General features: G+C 33.2%; 1 protein-coding gene and 1 long non-coding RNA gene across 2 annotated transcripts in view; both read left to right on the top strand.

Moving 5' to 3' along the window:
- The window catches only part of LOC413568 (probable G-protein coupled receptor 158), a 168,449-nt gene that overhangs the window by 126,853 nt on the left and 18,822 nt on the right, over positions 1 to 22,774 (top strand). Inside the window, exons 6-7 of the mRNA XM_016913572.2 lie at positions 15,087 to 15,155; positions 16,907 to 17,016. Of these exons, the coding sequence (XP_016769061.2) occupies positions 15,087 to 15,155; positions 16,907 to 17,016 (179 nt within the window). The remainder of the gene's footprint in view (positions 1 to 15,086; positions 15,156 to 16,906; positions 17,017 to 22,774) is intronic.
- Positions 1,629 to 9,175, top strand: LOC102654654. Its single transcript, XR_001703942.2, has 3 exons — positions 1,629 to 6,979; positions 7,118 to 7,404; positions 7,479 to 9,175. It is a non-coding gene; the product is annotated as an uncharacterized LOC102654654 (long non-coding RNA).

Here is a 22,774-nt window from a genome sequence, read left to right as displayed (position 1 = left end):
AAATATTTTTTCTTCTGTAAACCTAACCTATAAAATTGTTTAGATTTTTCCTATTTTAGATTTCCGAAAAATTCTTTCCAATATTAACCCATGAAATTGTTCCCTTCAGCTTCTCATATACATATATAAAAATTAAAATCCACTTGAAATATCTTTTTGTGTAAATCTGTAAATCTTATTTATACCAAATTCTACTAAAAAGTTTTCTACGATGTCTAACCTATAAAATTATTTTCTTCAGATTTTCCTTTTACAATCATTAAAATCTATAATAATATCTATATTAACAATATTCTTCCTCGTTAAATCCTACGTTACACCTAAAACTACACCATCAAGGATTCGTCCATGATTACGATAGTTTTAGATTATTTACGCTTGCGATAGCCGACAATCAATTTGATTCACTTACCGACCGCCGCCGTTTCGTGGCGCGCTTAAACGTTTTTCTTCCGTGAAGACAAATGGGTGGGGATAGAGCGGGGAACGAAGACAATTAAATAGGCGGTTTAATGGAACGGGCGAAACTGACCTCCTGATTCGACGATCACAAAGTGGTAATGAGACCGCACATACGGGTCTTCGGCCCGTTGCCCATTAGTGTAACAAGTTGCCATAGTTGTGACGGTTACTATCCCGGAAATTATTGCACAACAGTTGAATCACGTAGGGACAATTGTGCTCAAGCCATCCGCGAATTGCGAAACACGTGCCAAACCGAGTCGAATTTTCTTCTTTTGAAAATTATAGCTCGCTGCGCCGAGTCAGCAACGCGGTGGCTGCCGCCTTTTCGGCCAATACAACGCATATATTATTCATCGTGCGCGTGAGACCTGGTATCCGGCGAATTGCTATTCATCGGGCTTGCCAAATAATTTAATAAAAAAAAGAAAATAATTCATTCTTATTATTGTAATATTATTGGATGGATTAATATTAGAAAGTAGATAAAATAATTGTACAAATCGATCGATTATCGTGATTTTATCCGGAGAATATTGGAATTATAATAATAATTATTATTACGTTGGAATTTTTGTTAAAAAGCAATTTCTTTTTTCGATTTTAGAATCAGAATTTTTATTATCGATTTGAAATATTTTTTTTTTAAATTTATAAATAACGGATGAATAAAAAAATGTGATTCTCTTGAAGAATTATTACTTTCGAAGTACATTAAACGGAAGAATGGAATATAAATCGCATTCCGCGAAAAAATAAGAAAAATATTTATATAGTTTCTAGCGATAATGTGCATACAAGAAAAATAACGATAAGCACCTTACGAGAAGGTGTCGAGTAAGAAATTTCTCGGAAAAACTTTTCGCTGGAAGACTAGCTGTAAGCCGATACATAGTCAAACCTATTTTACCAAGGGAGCATTAACACAACACAAAATAAATCGAAAGAAATATTTTTAAATAAATAAATAATAATAATAATAATAATAAATAATAATAATAATAATAAATAATAATAATAATAAATAATAATAAATAAATAAATAATAATAATAATAAATAAATAAATCTTTTATCAAAACTTTTGATATCTTTGAGAGAAGAAATAAAGGAAAGGGGATAAAAGTCGTAAAATCGTAAATATTTATTTCGTTTATAAAATATTCTAAAATTAAAAAAAAAAAGTAATTAAATCAATCGCAGAAGAATTCATCGCAAGAAGAAGAGAATTGAATGAAAACCAAAGGGGTTGGGATTCAAACTGTAAATTTGTTCATTTACAGTCTTGCTTCGCCCTTTCTTCGAAACGTCTTTAATGTAATTACAGAAGTAGGAAGTAAGATGAATGCAAATCCACGACGTGGCTGGCTCGGTAATCTCGTCGAATCTATTTTTTTTTTTTTCTTTTTCGCAAGAAAAGGATTTGCACTGGGGAAAATTAGTCTGCCACTCTTCTGTGATTTAATGTTAGAAACTCGTTCGAGGGAGAAGAGAATCGCGTTTGCTTAATTACTCGGTCGGTATCGCTTTCTTCGATCGAGGCCAGTCAGTCAGTCAGTCAGTCAGTCGATCTCACAACTATCGTATCATAAAAATATCCGAGAACAGGCGTCAAAGTTCTTCCAACTTTGTTCCGCGATTTTTTCCTTCGATTCATTCTCCAACGGCTTATTCGATTTTTCCAGAACGATTTATGGGAAAGAGAAGTTTATTCAACGGGTTGAAAAGTTCGAGTAAATTCTTATTTACGAAGGGAAAAGTTTGAGGAAATCATCGCCTGGTTGGAATAGCCAGTGGTATCGGGGGATATATGGCCAGGCATATTGTTATCGGCGATATATACGATTGGAATGGTTGAAAATGAAGATGGTTTTTTCGTGAATATGAAATGATTGAAAAATAGATGAATAGTTTGAATTAGTACACACTTTGTCGTTAATTACAAATTTATCGACAGAATAAAGATCGATCGGTAAGTACAAATATCGTCAATCGGTAAGTTTAAATTAAATTTCAAGTAACAATAATTCGATATCGATGAAAATATTTACGAATAATTTCAAAGTATTGTCAATAAATATTTATTCTGAAATAATTAATATTAATAAAAGTTTGAATCAACGTGGCCTGGTATATCTCCTTAATTAATAATTAATAATAAACTATCAGACACGTATGAGTGGAATTATTCATCGATGCTGTAAATTCAAGCTATACAGTCTATATATATCAATTCATGCGTATGAACACGTATGCAATATTGAAACTTAAACATGCCTTTTAATTTAACCGCTTTTGGGTACTTTTAGCACAATCGAAAAAAAAAAAAAATACTCTTGGAATATAATAGTTCATTCAATAATTCAAAATTATTCTTTTCGAGACAATAATTGTCACAAATTGTTCATCAAAATAGATTTAAAGAAATGTATAAGAATTCTTCAAAGTCTGTTTACATGAAAATTGTTGTTATGCGCCATACCCGCCTCTGGTTATAATTTTACTGTTTGGTTTATAAACCGCAATTAAAGGGTTTTAATTATTCCAATGGTCAGCAGTCAGTTCAATTTCAGACGAAATACAACAATTAAGATAAAACGTTGCAAACGTTCTCATTAAACTTTACAACAATCAACGTATAACCAAATTGAAAGCGAACAAAAACAAGCGGACGAGAATACTAATACGTCTCCTTTTTTCTCGTCGGCAGTAGTATAGACCATTATATAACGCGCCAAATGGGATCTTTTAAAAACTTCTCTTCTCCGTTCTACGTGCAATTATTCTCAGCGTTATTTATCGCGCTATCCGTTCATCGAAATCCATTTATTGAAAGTATAAATATTTGTATTCAATTAGCTTGAAAATTTAAAAAAAAAAAAAAAAAAAAAATTCTAGACGCGAAAATCACACTCGAGAGAGAAAATTGGAGGAGGATGAAGGAGTTTTTATGGATTTGGGTAGCCATCTTGGGAACGATCTCGAGGAGGAAAAATCGTGAGGGAGAATTAACGCAATCGTGGGCGTGGAGATCCGTTGGTGGAAAATTAAGAAGAGTGTCCTTCGGGGGCGGGGCGGGGCAAGAATACAGGAGAAATCATTAGCCGAAGGGGAGCTTTCCACGCAGAGCTGCTTCCACTGTTCTTGGAGCACCCGTTAACAACTCCCCTTTCACTTCGCCCCTTCCAACTCCATTTTCTTCCGGTTCTTCTCGCCCTCACCATCCTATTACACTTTTATCTCGGCCCGTTAATGGAGCATCGAACGTGCACCGAGTAATTTCCCAAATATCCCTAGCAATATATGATATTGGCTTGTTCGAAAGTAACTTCATTTTTTTCACACCAAGTGTCGCTAGTTTATCCAGCCAACTTCATTCTGAACCGAGAGGTGAACGTGAATGTGGCGTGTCTTTGATGGATCGAGGTATCGTGATCGAAGGTATCAATTGCAAAGCAAACTGGAAATTGGAGAATTGACTTTTTAAGTGTTCGATAAGAATTCGATAGCTCGAACAGTTCAAAGTTTAAATTTAGAGATTTATCATACATGGCTCGGATGATCTTTTGTTGTTGTTAAATTGAACTTGAGAAATCAATTGTGAATTAATATCTGAACGTCCAATGCTAGAACGGAAATTAGTTCTCAGTTTCAAAAATTCCAACTCTTGATCAAAATCATACTCAACATCATTCTGATCTACGATCGTTTGTGCTTTGAATTTGGATCGCAGGCTATTCGTTGTTCGGAAAGTAATTCTGTTTCTTCATACCAGTGTCGCTAGTCGAACATTTATGCAGCCAACTTCATTCTAAACAGTGCTGCCATTATATATTTTGGCATTTCATGGTTCATTTGTAAGAAAAATTCGTTCGATTGTGTGTTTTTCGCGGGTGATGACAAATATGCGAGATCGAAAGGTGTATTTTCGGCATATTTTACTTTTTTGTTATGGAAAAGGTAAAAATGCTGTTCAGGCAAGAAAAAAGTTACGTCAAGTCTATGAACCGTGCGCCAGTGTGAAAAGTGCTTTTTAAAATTTCGTTCCGACAATTTCGACGTTAAAGCTTGTCACGTTTTTGGAAGACCAATAAAATTTCGAAGCCGACGAATAACGACTCGAGAAATCGCCATAAGATCGAACTCCTCGAATTCGATCGTTCGTGATCGCGTGAAACGACTCGGTGTTTCATTATCGTGAAAATTATCCCGTAATTTAACGTTATTCAACCATATTTGATTCTATCGAGTATAATGAGAATAAATTTATAATCCCAATTAAAAAATTATGCATATCGCATGGCGCTAAAAAGTTCATCAAACTGTAAACGAAAAGATAAAATTCAATCTTTTAATAATTATTATTAAATCATAACGAATTGTTATTAACAGTGATAATAAAGAAGGAGATGAATTATAATTTTAAAATTCGTATCTCTTGTGAGATCTAGAAGAAGAAAGCTTCGAGAAAAAGAAAATAATTATACGCGAGAATAATTAATTTAATGCTTCTCATAAAGCAGGGAGGAGGGGGAATCAACTATCCTCGTCTGTCTCACGCTCGAAGAGGCTCCGTTTCGAGGAAACGTTATCGTTGAAATACGAGCGAATTGAGAATGTTATTTCTAAAAATAATAGTAGCTATAAACAGAAAACTAAATAACTGAATTCTTTGTTGACTAAATTCAATTATTGCGTTTACGCGGTCAAACGAATAAATACGCGAAATAGATAGATAGATAGATAGAGAAAAAGGAGAAAATTTTTTTCTTCTTAGAATCGTATTGGATTTCGAAGGCAGTGAAAATAAGAAGAGCGGACATTCTCTCGTGCAAGCTTCAAAATAAACACTCCTAACGGTGGTCGTTAGCCGAATAACAAGAAACGGGCACGGGGTCGATGGGGAGTAGTGGGGGAAAGACGGTGAAATATGCGAAAACCGAGACCCTTTTCTCCCTTTTCTTTCTTTCTTTCTTTCTTTTTTTTTCTTTTTCGCCCCCATCGTAACGGAACAACCGTTTTGCCCGACACGACGAAACCGCTAAGGGAAATTAAGAGCCGAGAGGGGAAAAAGAGAAGCGAGTCACGAGGCTGACTGACCTTCGACCAAAAAAAAAAAAAAAAAAGGAGGAAGGAAAAAACATAGCCGTTTTTCCCTGGAAAATATCAGATCCCCGCTTGAAATGTCTGTTTCCGAATTAATTCTTGTCGCAATGTTGCCAACAGTTCTGGAATGAGTTTTGGAAGGGCGATGAAGAAATTTATCCCGACACGAGAAGAATTTTTCACAGAGTTATTATTATTCAACGAAATATAATTTGAAATTTCGTTCATTGGTCGAATGTTGTCGATTCTATTTCATGCAAGATTGATTTTAGGATTGATATATATGGAAGAAATTTTATCGAAAGAATCTAGATTTTCTTCTTCTTCTTCTTTTAAGGATCTCTTATTTCGAGTATCGAATTGTTCGAATCGAAGAGAAATATTCCAATTTTTTTTTTATGGTGAAATTAATACACGCTTCGTTATAAATAGAAAAAAGAAAAAATTTTAACGATTAAATAGAGAAGTTTAAATTTTTTTATTTGAAAACATCGTCTATCATTATTATATTTTCAAGATTTAATTTCTCTACATGATGTATGAACAAATATTACATGTCTGTGTTATTTCAATTCTTCAAGCTTTCAGTATCTTCTCAATGTTGAAAAGTACTTGGATAGAAATTTTTAAACTCTAAAATAAAATACAAAAACTTTCTTAAATAAAATTTATCAAATAGTCCATAGATAGAAGAAGAAGGAAGTGTTATTTCACGAAATTTCTATCCCATTGAATTTTTCATTATTAATCCCCTGACAAACGTAATAATAGAATATTCCCTTCAATAATAACTAACCTACTTCACAAATATGAAGGAATATAAAGGAAAATTGGAAAAAGAAATCCTATTCTACATATTCTCTGATAGATTCTTGGACGATGGATCCTTTTTGCCTTCTCTCCCCCGCCTCCATTTTTTGAATTTGTAACAATTCAATCCATGGAAAGATGTTTAAAGGTGTAAGTGTCAACCCTGCCGTGAAATCGAGTCAATTAAAAGGAGGAGGAGAAGAAGCTTTGAGGACGTAACAATCTATTTGTAATCGAGCTGAACTCGTTAAATTCAAGGTGATCGTGGTGAATACTATTATCCAAGCGTCGATAATCGATTTTCTTTTCTTTCTCAGGCAAGTAGAAGTAATAAGTTTGGAAGATAATAATCAGGTAAAAAAGATAAAAATGAACATTTGATCAAAACTATTAATGATGGTATAATAAAATAAGAGATTAAAACTGTCTTAAGTATGAATTACATTTGATATTCTAACCCAGTTCTTTTTAATCCAGCTCAGCCTGTAATTTAGAAATCCTAGAAATCAGAATTATCATCGTATCTGGAATAATCTGAAGCTAATTCAAACCTGGCCTTTTAGAATTTAGAAAGTTGGATATCTGACATCTTGTTCGTACAGGTAATAAAGATTTCCAGATTTATATATTACAATTTTGCGAGGCAAGAGGATTCAGAAATTGGTATATAAATGAAGAATAAGATCTTGTTATCGGTTATTGCGAACGTCAGGTTCACGTTTCGTTTATTTTGCCTGCAGGTTAAGTTTGAGAGAGAAAAAAAGAAAGAAAGAAAGAAAGAAACATTGACATTCTCGAGAAATAGGATTTATCATCCGGGATCTCTGGCAATCTCCAGACGGTACGTGACTTATGAGTTATTCATAAGATTCAGGGAACATGCTCCTCGTATCTTCCATACCCTGGTGACAATCTGCTGCGAACATCGGCAACATCTTCAAAGTCCATGCATCAACCTAACCGTTCCTCTGCATCGAGAACCCTTTTCATGAGTTTTCTTTTTCTTTTCAAGGTTGACCAATCATCGGTATTTTTTTTTTTTTTTTCTGTAGAGAAAAATAAGAATCTGTCCATCTATCTCTCCATCTTTTATCATCACAGGCACAATGTGACGAGCATGGAAGAATAAGAAGTGAATCGTTGAAAGCTCTTCTCTGAGGAGCATCAAAGATAGAGTGCAGAGTTGCTCCTAACTTTTGCAGGAAAATTTAAGGGAAGATTTTTATCTCGTTAAGTAATAATCCTTATTTGAGACTCAGTTCATGGCATTGAAGAATATTAAAACGTATCAAAGGTAAAGTTAATCATGGATAACCAGGGATAAGAGGAATTGTCAGGAAGAAAATGAAGAAGAGATGTATTGTTTTTGTTTTCTTGTATATATAATTATCTATTTTTGTTAAAAGAGAGGAACCTGTCTGTTTTCTGAAGATATCTCTTAGAAAAAATATTTTATTAAGTAATAATCCTTATTTGAGACTCATCTTATGGCATTGAAGAATATTAAAACGTATCAAAGGTAAAGTTAATCATGGATAACCAGGGATAAGAGGAATTGTCAGGAAGAAAATGAAGAAGAGATGTATTGTTTTTGTTTTCTTGTATATATAATTATCTATTTTCGTTAAAAGAGAGGAACCTGTCTGTTTTCTGGAGATATCTCTTAGAAAAAATATTTTATTAAGTAATAATCCTTATTTGAGACTCATCTTATGGCATTGAAGAATATTAAAACGTATCAAAGGTAAAGTTAATCATGGATAACCAGGGATAAGAGGAATTGTCAGGAAGAAAATGAAGAAGAGATGTATTGTTTTTGTTTTCTTGTATATATAATTATCTATTTTCGTTAAAAGAGAGAAACCTGTCTGTTTTCTGGAGATATTTCTTAGAAAAAATATCTTAAATAATAATCCTTATTTAAGACTCATCTTATGGCATTGAAGAATATTAAAACGTATCAAGGGTAAAGTTAATTATGGATAACTAAGGATAAGGAATGAGAGAAGTTGTAAGGAAGATAATGAAGAAGAGATGTGTTGTTTATGTTTTCTAAATATATAATTATCTATTTTTGTTAAAAGAGAGAAACCTATCTGTTTTTTTGTAGATATTTCTTAGAAAAAAGGATAAAAAAGGAAGAGGAAGAAATATATATATACATGTGTGTGTATAAAAGATGGAATAAACCATATTTTGCATACTGCAAGATGCTGGAAGATAGAAGGATAAAAATTAAAAAAATTGGGGGAGAAACAGGGCGCGTTACCGCTAATGAAATACAAAATCCAAAAGCCTGGCAGGGAAGAGAAGAACAGGATTCAATCTGTATTAGCAACCCTCCACCCTTATTTCCCTCGAGGTTCGTTACAAAGCAGAAGCTTGATGATGCCGGTATATCCTTCCAATAAACGGAGCTATTCTCCTTGGAGGGCGGGATCTTTCCCCTTTTCTGCCAAAGGTTCTTCTGGAAACCAACAGCCACCAACGCTTGCTTATCGATAAATTCATCGTGCATCCGCCAGAGGAATATTTCTAACGCGAATATTTCCAACAGTTAATTATATCTTTTTACAGATATTGCGGTGTTTAATATCCGAGGGAAACCGATAAAATATTCAATTATTATTCCCCTCTCGCCTCGCTAATCAATCATTTATGTCGATTGCTTAATTTTTTTATTTGTTATTTAATCCCAGAAAGGTCAATATTTGAAGACGGTGTGAATGAAGCTCATATGCAAAAAATTAAAAAAAAAAAAAAAAAAAATAGAAAGAAATGTATTCCTGAGAATTATCAATTTTTTTTTATCGATTGGTTAACTTTTAATTGTAATTTTTATTTTTCATTAATCCCTGAAAGATTAATTTTTATCAGTATATTTTAATTTATATTTTTTATTAATATTTAAGTTGAAGAATAAAGTTCATGCAAAAAATTAAAAAAAAAAAAAATAGAGAGAAATATATCAGTTAATTTTTCCTGAGAATTATCAATTTTTTTTATCGATTGGTTAACTTTTAATTGTAATTTTTATTTTTATTTTTCATTAATCTCAGAAAAATTAATATTTAAGTTGTGAGTAAAGCTTATATCGATTGCCTAACTTTTAATTGTAATTTTTATTTTTCATTAATCCCTGAAAGATAAATTTTTATCAATATATTTTATTATATTTTTTTTATTAATATTTAAGTCGGTGCGAGTAAACCTCATATGCAAAAAATTAAAAAAAAATAAAAGGAAATATATTAGTTAATTTTTCCTGAAATTAAAAGTGACAATGAATAATTTTCTGGAAATTTTTCTAGAGAAATAACATCGTATATTAAAATTACATATTGCAATTAAAATATTCTCAAAATATTGGTAATAATCCAACGTTAACGTATTAATAAAATTGATATTAATAATACTTCAAAAATTATTCGTCACTCTCTAATCTACGTTGAAAAATTTTTTAATTTCCAGAAAAAAAAAAGAAAAATGAAGCTTATTTTCGCTTAATTTCCTCCTTCCTTCGTGCCTGTAACTGATTTTTCGCAAAGACAGATATGAAAGAAGTAAAGTAGTATCTATACTTTGTTAAAAATTTCCCACGCTTCCAATTATCTCTCGGGCGGGCTGACTACAGACAGACACGTTCTACTGTAGCTGACGTAACTCTCTGCATGACCAGAGCAGTCCAGTTAATTTTCTTGTGTGTCGAGACGGGACAAGTTGATTTTAACGTTTTCCAAGGAACGTTTATTGACCTTTCATCAGAAAGAATTTTATTTCCGAATTTCGGCAGTGGATAAGATTTTTCTTTTCTTTTTTCTTTTTTTTTCTAACCGATCGAGATATTATTTCTTTCGAATTCCATTCCGTGAAATCGATGGGCGCTGTTCAAACGTTCGGACTGCAAATATTTCCTGCCGTGGCAAATATTTAAACGTGGACAGTACACGTTACATACGCGAGCTGTGTGTTCCTCCAATCGTTTCGAATTATACGCCGATTCATATTCGAGTACATTATAACCATCCACTTGCCGACGGATCAAAATATTTACGAATAATCTCGCGAGAGTATATTAGTTGTTGAGTGATGTAATTAAAACTGCGGATATTTATGCGAATTACAATTTTTCTTTCGATAGTGAAATATATTATGGTTTTTTTTTCTTTTTTTGACAAGGAGATTGAAGGAGGTCTGTGACATGTTTCGTTGAAAATTTTATTGATTGTTGAGAATTTTCATCCTTGAATTTCATCTTTTCAATTTTTATTTTTATTAAAAAAAGAAAATGTTTCGATGAAATATTCGAAGGATTATGTAATGTAATAGAAGCAATGGAAGCGCTGTATGTGTGGAAACGAATTATTGTCAAAGTTTTTGGAAAACTTGGAGCAGAAAGAAAAATTAATCTTGACAAGAAGGATTAAAAATAGAGGAGATAGGGGGGGGGGAAGAATCAAGAATAATTACATCGTTACAATTGGTTTTTAAAAATATTAAAGGAAAAATATATACGTACGTTTAACCTCAATAATTTATAATATCGACTGAAGATAAAATTGGAAAATAATTCATGTGTTTAATCGTTTCGTAAAAAAAAAAAAAAAAAAAAAAAAAAGGTGATAAATTTACAGAATAGGATTTTACAGAATTAAAAAAAGGAGGGAAGGATAGCGGAATTTATCAAAAAGATAAAATTTCGCGATTTAAAACAAAAATTGTATAAACGTTAAAACGATGAAATATTTTGTTTAAACGTTCGCCGTTCCGTGATATTCATGGTCTCGGTCCATTAGAAAATGAAGCAAAGATGGAAAAATTACCGTGGACGATAATATTTCGTCGAGAATATTACTGGAACTAATCCACTGCGAACAACAAGGGGAAATAGCGTTTCGAATGAAGGTAAGCCGTATTTACCGTTATTCATAGCTCTTATAGGAGAACTAAAGTGCGGGAACAAATGGGTTATCGCCATTTCCTTACCTCGAGGAAATGAACAACAGCATCGAATGACGCCTTCAAAAGACGGATTCTCGGAAAAATATTTGGAGAATTTTCTTCCACAAATTTCTTTTACTCTCCAATACAAAATGAATATTCTATCCAAGATCAAAATTTTTCGAGGAAAAGATCGAACAGAATTTGTACGAATATTCATCGATCCATAATACGATTCTTGAAAAATCTGATCCGAATACTTCGATAACTTTCTCTACACTTTTAATAAATATTCGAACACAAATATTTTTCCAAATTTATTATCGATTAAAATTCTATAAAATTGAATTCTATAAAATTTTTGAATGATTAAAATCGAAAATGGATTCGAATATATAAAGAATTAAATTTTCACGCATCTTATCTTATCTTATCTCGTTTAAATGCGTTAAACTTTTCCTTTGCCACGATGACGCTGTTCGTTGACGTTTTTTTTCCTGACGTCAGAGGATTTTTCCTTTCCTCCTCCTTCATCTCGCGACAAGCGTTTCTCTTCCCTTTGAACGTTTTCCTTTGAGTGGCCGTTCTTTTTTCTTCTTTTCCTTCTTCTTTTCGGGCCGTCTACTTTATTTTATTCGAGCGTTACTCTTATAACGCGAAATACTACGATCCGAAATTTCATTAAAGAGTTCCTTTTCATCTTACCCACCATCTACTACCCACTGATTAAATGCGTTTTCACCCTCTTCGCGTTATGTTCAAAACCCATTTTTTCTCTCATCGTGTCTCATTTAAATACGATTTTCCGTCCGTTTTCTTTCCAACTTTTTCTTCAACGAATTTTCTCCTCGCTTTTCCCTCTCTATATTTTATAGGGGAGATTCGATAAATTTTATTATTATTTTGTTTTGTTTTAACGTCTCTCTCTATATAAATATTCCACAAATCAATTGACAGATCTCTCTTCGTTGTAAAATTCTTCCAATGTTGTTTCGTGGATTTTGTTTAAAATTTTCCACGCGACGGATAGTAGAACATAGGCAGACGCCTATATAAATTTCAACGCGTTCTTGTAAATTGAATAACGCGGGAATAGAGACAAAAGGGATACGTGTCCCTTCCCTTTGCTCGTCTATTTCAAAATCTCCAACTCTAATCTCCAACTTTCTCCAACATGCAAAAAAACTTCCCTCTCACGAATGTGTATGTACTATACCGAGTTTCAACATTCTAATTTACATTCCCTTCCACACCGACACGCTACTCGTAATTACAGTGTTTCATAACTAACCAATCTTCGCTCGCGAAACATTTACAATCCTGCCGCATAACTCGTGCGAAACTTCATACTCGTTCAATTTCAAGGCTGAACAGGCTCCCCCACTACCGTCAGCCTTTCTCTGATTGGTTCATCGTTGCGACAACAACAAGGACGGAAACCGCGTTGTTTTTAAAATCGAGGCGAGATCAAAAATGCAATTTAATCCCTCTCCTATCCCTCCTATTATTCACGGAATAAGATAAATAAAAGTGTGTAAAATATCGCGACAAACTCGAATCGACCAAGATTCACGAACGCAGGAAGGATAAATGCTTGGGCACGCGCGAGACGAGGCGTGATGATACCACGTGCCGCATGGATATATAAAAATGCTCGGTGACGTTCGAGCGAAGAGTGGTGGCAGGTTGCACGTGTCCCCTCTCCCCTCTTCCCTCTGTCCCCACCCCTCTTTCGAGCCACTTTTATTTCGCACGAGCGGCCAGTCGGTCGTAAAATGTTCAACCCGTGTCGCTCGCTTGTTCGCTCACTCGTTCTCCGAGTGAAAGAGAGAGAGAGAAAACGAACTCCGTCGATTTCTCATTTTTATTGCGAATTCACTCCCTACGAAAGATATATGTGTATATATAGCTGCGTTTTTTTAGCCCCAGAGTAATGAGAGTACATTTATATATATATATTATATATAAAAAGGAAGAGTGGGCTTCTTCGGGTTTTATTTATTTTTCTTTTTTTTTTTAGAATCGTAGACGAGGACCCGGGCTGTGGATGGCTGTGGTGGGCTCTCCCTTGGGAGTGGGGAAGTTTTTTGCACTCCTTGGAGCGAGATAAGAGATAAGAGAGGGAGATTAGTGACTTGGGGCCGGTTATCTTTAGCCGGCGGTTGCTTTGCGGTGAAAAAATTTTACCAATTTTTACGAATTTTGCCTCGTCGACGTGATTAATATTCGGGTAAATATTTTGGTTTGCTCAGGTTAGAGAGTTTCTGTTTACGAGATATTGTATCGTTGCAATAAGAAAATAATTTTTCGAATTTTGGCAATGGTTTCAGGCCATTAATATTTTTTAAAGGGAATTATGTATCTTTTTACCATGAATCTTTGTCGATAAGATATATATATATATGTCACAGATTTCTTGTTTATTCAAGTTAGAGAGTTTTTGTTTACCAGATATTACTGTCTCGTCCTAATTCTTGTTATTCGTAATAAGAAAATAATTTTTTAGAGATAGGAATGAAGATGGTTTTCATTAATATTTTTTAAAAGGGATTATATATATCTTTTTACCACTATTTTATACAACTTGAACATTTATTTTAGGAGATATTTCAATTTGAAGTTTGTAATATAAACAATAGACCATCACTTTGCCTGTTTCTTTTTTTTTTTTTATATAGAAAATATCAAATTGCATCAATTGATAAATAATCTATAATTCTGTTTCAAAAACATAGAAAAAAGAAACATATGTAGACACGATTTTTACACATCCTTTACATCTACAAAAAAAAAAAACTACAGAATATGTATCTTTTTGAAACTATTTATATATAACTTTATGTAAAATATTTTTTACTGTACAAAATCTAAAACAAAAAAAAAAAACTAGTAACATCACAATATCTTTTTGAAATTATTCAATTATTTATGCGAAACATTTTTTTTATTACACAACAATAAAAATCGAGAATCAAAAATATTACAAAGATATCAATATAAAATGAAGAATATTTTAGACTAGTTTTAAAACAGATCAAGTAATTTTTTAATAATGGAATATTTCTCCTTTAAACTTCTGAGAAACGATAATGACGAGAAATCATTTCCAATTCGCGAGTGTTCTATCGATTAATCCGAATATTTCACTATTTTTCGTGCGACGATATTTTTTCCCACTTATGCTTAACTTTGAAATTGAACCGAAGCTCATGAGCTATGATAAAATGAGAAGAGGGAGAAGAATTCCTCTCCCGAAACCACGGGGACGATATTAAGTTCAAAACGAGAGAGATGCTTATCGTTACGTCCTCGACGGCGCGGACTCGATAAGAAGACGAGAAGGTTGAGAAATCTTGCGTTGGATTAAGAAGGGAAGGCACCGTTCCCATTGTGTCTAGAAACTTCGGATCGACTGTTGGTTATTCCTCGTCGGAATACAATTCGCCAACTTCCGATTTCCGTATTTAACGAACCAGTGCAGAGTTTCGATAATGCGTTTATCTCTTGCGTAAATCTCTCTGTCACGGCAGAGAGAGAGAGAGAGAGAGATAGAAGTAGAACTACTCTTGGACAATTATAAAAATACTTCCTTGGATACTTGCTCTGAAACTTTGTCAAGTTTTTTTCGTCTCGACTCTTTAAAACTCGAATCGCTCGTCCGCCAGTGGTTCTCATTTGTCTACAATTTTGTCTAGCGTGTATACGTGATTTTTTTTTCTTTTTTTTTTTATCCTTAATTTTAAATGGTAATTTTTGCTTTTGTCGCAGGTGGTGAGAGCTGCAAGCCCAGTTCTTCTACGAGTTATTGTGCTTGGCGCGTTTTTCATTTACTGCACCGTAAGTAGATTATTTTTATGCAGCTTTTGTTGAAACTGTAGAAAACATTTAATGAAAGATTAAAAGATTGTTTAATAAAACTCTATTGTACATTTTGTACGTTTAGTTATCAGGACTTTTTAGAAATTTAAATTAAGATGTCTGTAAAACGAACCTAACCTGAATCGATAAATCTAATTTAATTGTTCAAGTCTAATCTAGATGATCATAATTGAGGCTTGATCGAAGTTTAAATTAAATTTAATTCGAATTTAATAATCATAAAAAGTTAAAAAAAAAAAGATTGAAAAATTACTATTACTAGGAAAGAATTACAATTTAAAAGTTATTATAAAACTATCCCTTTAAATTTTTATGTTCCGATCCATCGAATCGAAAGATTCATAATCCAATAAACCTAACCTAAAATCTAACTCGAATCAATAATCTAATTCAATTGTCTAAACCTAATCGAAGTTTAATCGAAGTTTAAATCGAATTTAATCCAAAACCTCGATCTAATCCAAATCAAGTTAAATAATTGAAGAAAATAATTAAATGTAAAAAAAAAAAGAAAATCGTACGATTTTCGAGCTGTTAAAACGGCAATCCGTTTAAATTCCCGTGTTCTGACCCAATCAATTGTTGGAACAATTGATAAGTTCGTTTGGAAACGAACCTTTATCCGGCAATTGAGCACACTTGCCCCTCGTTCGACCGTGAAACGGACGGCCTCTCCCGGCGCAAAAATGGCGGGATAAAAGCAGCGACGCCAGCGCCGCTCGACGAAAGTTAATCCAATCGTGGCGTGACGCGGCACGCGATTTCGCGTTTCTCTATGAAAAGTATTCCCTCGATTGGCAATCTATCGCCAATTATACCCACGCGATGCACCGTGAAACGAGAAAGAAAATTTTTCCGCCAAGTAAAAGAATGTGAGTATCGAGGGGAGAGACAAACTCGTTCTTTCTTCCTTCCTTCCTTCCTTCCTTTCTTCCTTTCTTTTTTTTCACATTAACATCAATATTGGATCACGTGCAATCTCGTAATTTCTTTCACTTCCTTTGCAAAAATTACTCGACCTTTATTCGTACCAGCTTGTCATTTGGCTTCGTTCTCGTGTTTCAGGTTCGTGATATTATTTCGCGATCGGTCGCGAAAAAAATTCTCTCGTGTATATATTTTTAGTATCGAATCAATTTTACATGATTGTATATACGGATCATCCGACTTGTTTTAATTAATAAAACATCGCTTCGATTCGAAATATTATTTTTAAATCGCGTAACGATACGGGAGAAGGCAAGATATTCGAGTTTCATTATCCTCCAAGTGAAGAATATTTGCAAAAGTTTGATTTGAAAATTTCCAATGAAATTAATCCAATGATACACGGATTCTTCAAATCATCAATTCGAGATCAAATTTTTCAAGATTCGAGAAGAATACGTTTTATATATAAGATCGTAATATAATATTGATTGTACAAAAGTGTTCTAGGATTATTATTTCTTTGGATAAGATTTAAAAACAACTCGTTGAGAGGAGATTTTACACGATGTTTAATATTCTGTTACAAATATATAGGAAACGTGTATAAACGTTTGTTTATCAAGCAAATAAGACATCGATGACGAAGAAAGTTCGTTTCCTCGATCGACAAGAATCCATCGGAGGGAAATTGAATTTCTCTGATGAATCCGTGGATATCCCGTGCTCGTGGATGGGAAGAGAATGAATTATGGGGACGGAAATCAATTTCTTTGTTTCAGACGATAGTAATGTACCCCCGTCCAAACGTCATAACCTGTACGGTTCGTGTCTGGCTTCGGGAGATTGGATTTTCCCTCACTTACGGCGCTCTCATGCTCAAGACATGGCGGTGAGTAAGTAGTGTAACGACTCGATAAAAGAAACATTGTTTAATTTCAAAAGAAATTAATAAAGAAATTAAAAATTACCTCTTTCGATTATCCTCGATCCGAATCGAATCGAATCGAATCGAGTGCATAATTTTAGACAATTCTCTTCTTGATGATTTCTTCGAGTAAGAATTTATAAACGATAATTTCTATGTGTTATTCCATCGAAATTATTCAAATTTCCAAGTGGAAGGAGACGAAAAGGAACGGCTCAAACTCTCGAAAAACGTTAAGTATCCTTTCCTCCCAATTTCCCCTCCCTCGGAAAAACCTCAAAGCAGTAGTTTCCTTATATTTTTTAACAGGGTTTCCCTGTACCCAATCCTCCTCTCGACTTGGAAATCCTTTTTCATACAATGGTTCGGCATACAGCATCGAGCCAATTTTCCACAAGCTCGAGAATCTCTTCCAACGAGGAGAGTCCATCCACCCATCCATCCATCCGTCCGTCCATCCGTCCATCCATCCTTCTTTATCCCTGCGTTCCGAAAAGAATCGAAAACGGGATCATTCGAGAGCTGCATCGTCCCTCCTTATTCCTCCTTCTTTTCTCTTTTCTTCGATGGATTTTCGATGGATTTTCGAACCGATCAATCCCCACGATCGAAGAAAAAGAATAGACGGAGAGAAAGAAAGAGACAGACAGAGACAGAGAGATAGATAAAGACAGAGAAAGAGATAGAGAGACAGACAGACAGAGACAGAGAGATAGATAAAGACAGAGAAAGAGATAGAGAGACAGACAGACAGAGACAGAGAGAAGCAGAGAGAGAGAGAGAGAGAGAGAGAGAGCATCGTCCCTCCTTATTCCTCCTTCTTTTCTCTTTTCTTCGATGGGATGGATTTTCGAACCGCTGATCGAAAAGAAAGGATAGACAGAAATAGAGAGAGAGAGAGAGAGAGAGAGAGCATCGTCCCTCCTTATTCCTCCTTCCTCCTTCTTTTCTCTTTTCTTCGATGAATTTTCGAATCGATCAATCTCGACGATCGAAGATAAAAGATAAATGGAGAGAGAGAAAGAGAGAGGTGCATCGTCCCTCCTTATTCCTTCTTTTCTCTTTTCTTCCATTTTCGAACCGATCAATCTTGACAATCGAAGAGAAAGAATAGACAGAGAGAGAAAGAGAGAGAGAGAGAGAGGTGGACAAGCGTGTAACGTGTCTCTTTTTTTTTTTTCCAGAAAATTTCTTCCCACACAGGGCTCGATCCAGCAGAGTTTCGAGAACGGTCGCAGGATTTCCGCCCTCCTTCCACTTCCTTTCTTTTCTCGTTTCGCAAGGGAATTTGTAAGCTGGATCGGACGAGTCTCGATCTTTTCTTCTTCGTAAATTGTCCGAGTTTGGTTACTGTGCCTCACCAGATGCTACTTTTTGGCACAGCCGATTCCTCTAACAAGAAAAATAAAAATGTTTCAGTAAAATCGGATGATACTATAGACGATATAATTCTAATTGTTTTATTTAAATATACAAAAGATATAAAAATAATAGAAAGTAGGAAAGTATTGTGTAATAAAACGTACAGGTTTCTTATTACAGAATTTCTAAAGTCTCAAAATTTGTAAGTCTTTGTCGACATTTCTCGTTTGACGTATCTTTCTCTTGACAAATTGGAAGAAGTAGAGGGTTTATATATTATATATTAGGGAAAGTTCACAAAAGTGTAGTTGGAAAGAGACTCTAATAGTGTATCAAAAGTATAAACATATAAAAAAGTTGTTGTATTCAATAAATAAATAATAATTAATAGATTTTATTCATATAATAGTTAAAACATGAAAGAATCCATGTAACAAATAAATGTATAAGGAGTATACAGTAATATTTAAGAATACTGTCTCACCAAATATTTTTCCAGCATTATTTAATAAGTAAATAATAATTAATCAATTTAATTTTATTCATATAATAGTTAAAATATAAAAGAATGAATGTATAAAAAATATACAGTAATATTTAAGAATACTGCTTCACCAAATATTTCTCCAGCATTATTCAAAATAAATAATAATTAATCAATTTAATTTTATTCATATAATAGTTAAAATATAAAAGAATGAATGTATAAAGAATATACAGTAATATTTAAGAATAATGCCTCACCAAATATTTCTCCAGCATTATTCAAAGTAAATAATAATTAATCAATTTAATTTTATTCATATAATAGTTAAAATATAAAAGAATGAATGTATAAAGAATATACAGTAATATTTAAGAATAATGCCTCACCAAATATTTCTCCAGCATTATTCAAAGTAAATAATAATTAATCAATTTAATTTTATTCATATAATAGTTAAAATATAAAAGAATGAATGTATAAAGAATATACAATAATATTTAAGAATACTGCCTCAAATATTTCTCTCCAGCATTATTCAAAGTAAATAATGATTAATCAATTTAATTTTATTCATATATAGTGAAAGAATAGATGGATAAGGAATATAGAGTAATATTTAAGAATACTATCTCACCAGATATTTCTTGAGCATTATTAAAGTGTGCAAAGTAAATTATAAATTAATTATATCAATTATTAATTAATAATATAATTTTTAATTATATATATTTTAATATTAATAATATCAATAATTATTAATTTTATTCATATAATAGTTAAAACGTGAAAGAATCCAACAAATAAACGTATAAGAAATATGCATTATTATTTAAGAATATTTGCATATTCTTTTTTTGACTCAAAAATAAGTGCCGTATACAAGGAAAGATTACTCATATTCCATACTGTAATTTCTATAGAGCATTTTCGTAACAGGTTTCGAAACTTGGAAATCTCGAACCGAAATTGTCCCTTTTAGCCGGCAAGTTTCTGCAATATCTGAACCGTATACTTTCCCCTGTGTTGTGTCGGAACTAACACAATTAACCGGGCCCGAAACTTCCTTGGTTAAACTTGGTCCAACAACCGGGGTCCACCGGCTTCAACTTTCTCTTTCTCTTTCTCTCTCCCTTCCTCCCCACCTCCGCCCGTCCTCCGCCTCATTCGCCATCCGTGTTTCCGGCATTCTAATGTTATTTAGCGAACTTTGCAGCTTAATCGACAACGCGCAACTTCGCCGTCCCAAGTTCCAACTTATAATTAACGAAGCTCGATCGCCAGCTCATGCACAGCTCCGTTTGTTCGCCAAGGATTAATTAAGAGATTAAGAAATTCAAAATTTCTTCTTCCTTCCTTCCTTCCGTCTCGTTTCACACTCCTCCTCCTCCTCCTCCTCCTCGAAAACAATCGTCTCGTGAAAATTTCTAGATATTTCGAGATGTCGTGCTCCAGAGAGAGAAATTATTCCGAGCAGAGTTTAATAAGTAGATCCTGTGATGGAAAAAAATTTCGAATAAAGTTATTTTTAAGTGATTATTAAATAATGCTTGAATAATTATTGTACAATCGTTATAATGAAATATCTTATAAAAAATATCTATTTGCGATTATTATTTCTATTATATTAAATTATTAAAGTGACTTTATTCTTATAACTTCAATTATTAAATTTTACCATTCATTGATTCTGGAATCCTTGATTGAAACAATTACTGATAAATCTTCAATTTATAAGATTTATGTAATGATAAATATTTATGGCTTAGACTTTTTTTCTTCTTTTGAATAACCAATTTCTCCTTAATTTTAGAACTTAATGTTCCAATCAGAGTAAGATGATACCTGAAGATTTTCAACATTTTCTTTCAATTCGTTCAAGAATTGCAGGAGCATTGATGAAAAAATTTAAAATTGCAAATAAATTGAATGAGTTCAAAAAAAAACGGATCAATATATTGTATTTAATTAATTAAGGAACAAAGTCGTCGAGACAAAGAGTGTGACACGTTTCCCAAGCAACAGTGATCGCGAGAGAAACCGTTTCGTTGGAAAACAAATTAAGAGGAAGCAAAGTTGTTGCAAAGTATCCTTTAAAGAGTTTTAAGTCAGTTTCATCCGACACGTCTTCAACTTTTCACCTCACCTGTTTAAAAATTCATCGATTCGCTCCTTACTTCGGACTATCTATGTTTTTGTTTCACACATCGAAGTTACATCGATTGTTAGTCGATTAATTTTCTTAAAAAACAGGATAGAAGAAACTTCTATCGGGAAAGTTTCAGAGCAGAGCTTATTCATCCCAAGAATCGAGTGATAATAACTGGGTCAACACGTAGATATACACGTGATTAAGAAGACTGCTTGGTCAAATGAGCGTTTGCACAACATCTGTCCTTGTAATCGAACGTCCTTGGCACTATCGGGATCAGGCCTCGTTTTTTTCGGTGCACGAATCGATTTAAAGAATCGATAAAGGACGAGATTTGCTTAAATCTTCGTTCAATGATAGCTGACACACTCTTGCACTTCTGTTTGTGAAAACGATTCTCGAATCGATTTTAACGCTAAAACATTAAAATTAATTACAAATGATAAATATTTAAAAAATTATAGAAAAGTAATAAAAGTAGATGGTCATTGGAAATAATTGAATACATATTATTATATTTTTATACTAGATCATAAATAATTTTTTCATGTTTGACAAAAGCATTCGTGTATTTTTCTATAATTGCGAAAATATTTGAAACCGATTAATTTAACTACGTACTACTTCGTTAAGATGTATTATAATTAATAAAAATGAGAAATTCATCAATATTTGTTATGATTATATATAATTTTCGAAAGATGAAAGATCTATCTGTGCTCTTTAATCTCTGTGATTCGTTTTAAATTATATTAAAAAAACTTCTCTCTAATTTTATACAGGATATAAATTCATTAATATACTTGACGTTCACCGGTAGACGTATGACGTAAAATGGATTCCAAGATGACTAGCAAAGATGCACGAAAACTGCCTTTTCCAATTTGTCCGTGTCCTTACCTTTATTGTCATAAGTGCATCCTCTTACGGGAAGAGATTTTATTCCTGAAGAGATTTCATCCTTTGAGCATGCTCCGTTGACCAGGAAAACGGCCGAGCTACTAAATCTCAAGCACCCTTTTGCCCCTCGAGATGACATTGCTGTGGACTATTTAGAGACCGTTCGTGTTTTTCATCTCTTTTTGATGTTCGAACCACTTTATCATCGAACTCTTTCATTACATCTATTTAAGTGATAATTTAAAAACTTTGATCCGATTTGACGAAACAAACTCACTTTGTACACTGTTCCTCTCCAAACTTATGATTTAATCTAGAATTAATGTTTATGCGCGATATACATCATTCGTGAATTATTTCAATTTCTATCTGTAATTATCAATCACAAGATTAGCAGATACTGTACACCCTACGTTAAATATTTTCCATCGGGATAAGTACATACGTGGACAAGAATTCCCTCGTTTTCACACATCACTCATATTACCATTTAAGAGAAATTCGTTGCTATTGTCAAAGCGTTTAAACACAGTGTGTCACAGAATATGAATAAATAATTATACATTCACTTCGAAGCCACCAATGGTGATGAAAGCGTGTGTAAATTGTATATTGATCGTTCTCTGTTAATAATATATAATAATATATAATGAAAGATATAGAGTAGGAATAGAATCAACGTCAAAATCGATGAATTTTCCTAATAACCACGTGTGTTGCTCTTTGAATTGCCTGTTTCTAACCTATCTATCAAACGATGTATCCGATTTTTATATGATGCTCACAGTGAAAATCACTCAAAAAAACACACACAAAAAAAACGC

This window comes from Apis mellifera, linkage group LG8, assembly GCF_003254395.2.
Source record: "Apis mellifera strain DH4 linkage group LG8, Amel_HAv3.1, whole genome shotgun sequence".
NCBI lineage: Eukaryota > Metazoa > Arthropoda > Insecta > Hymenoptera > Apidae > Apis > Apis mellifera.
Note: the sequence above shows the minus strand (reverse complement) of the source record. Positions and strands in the feature narration are given on the sequence as shown.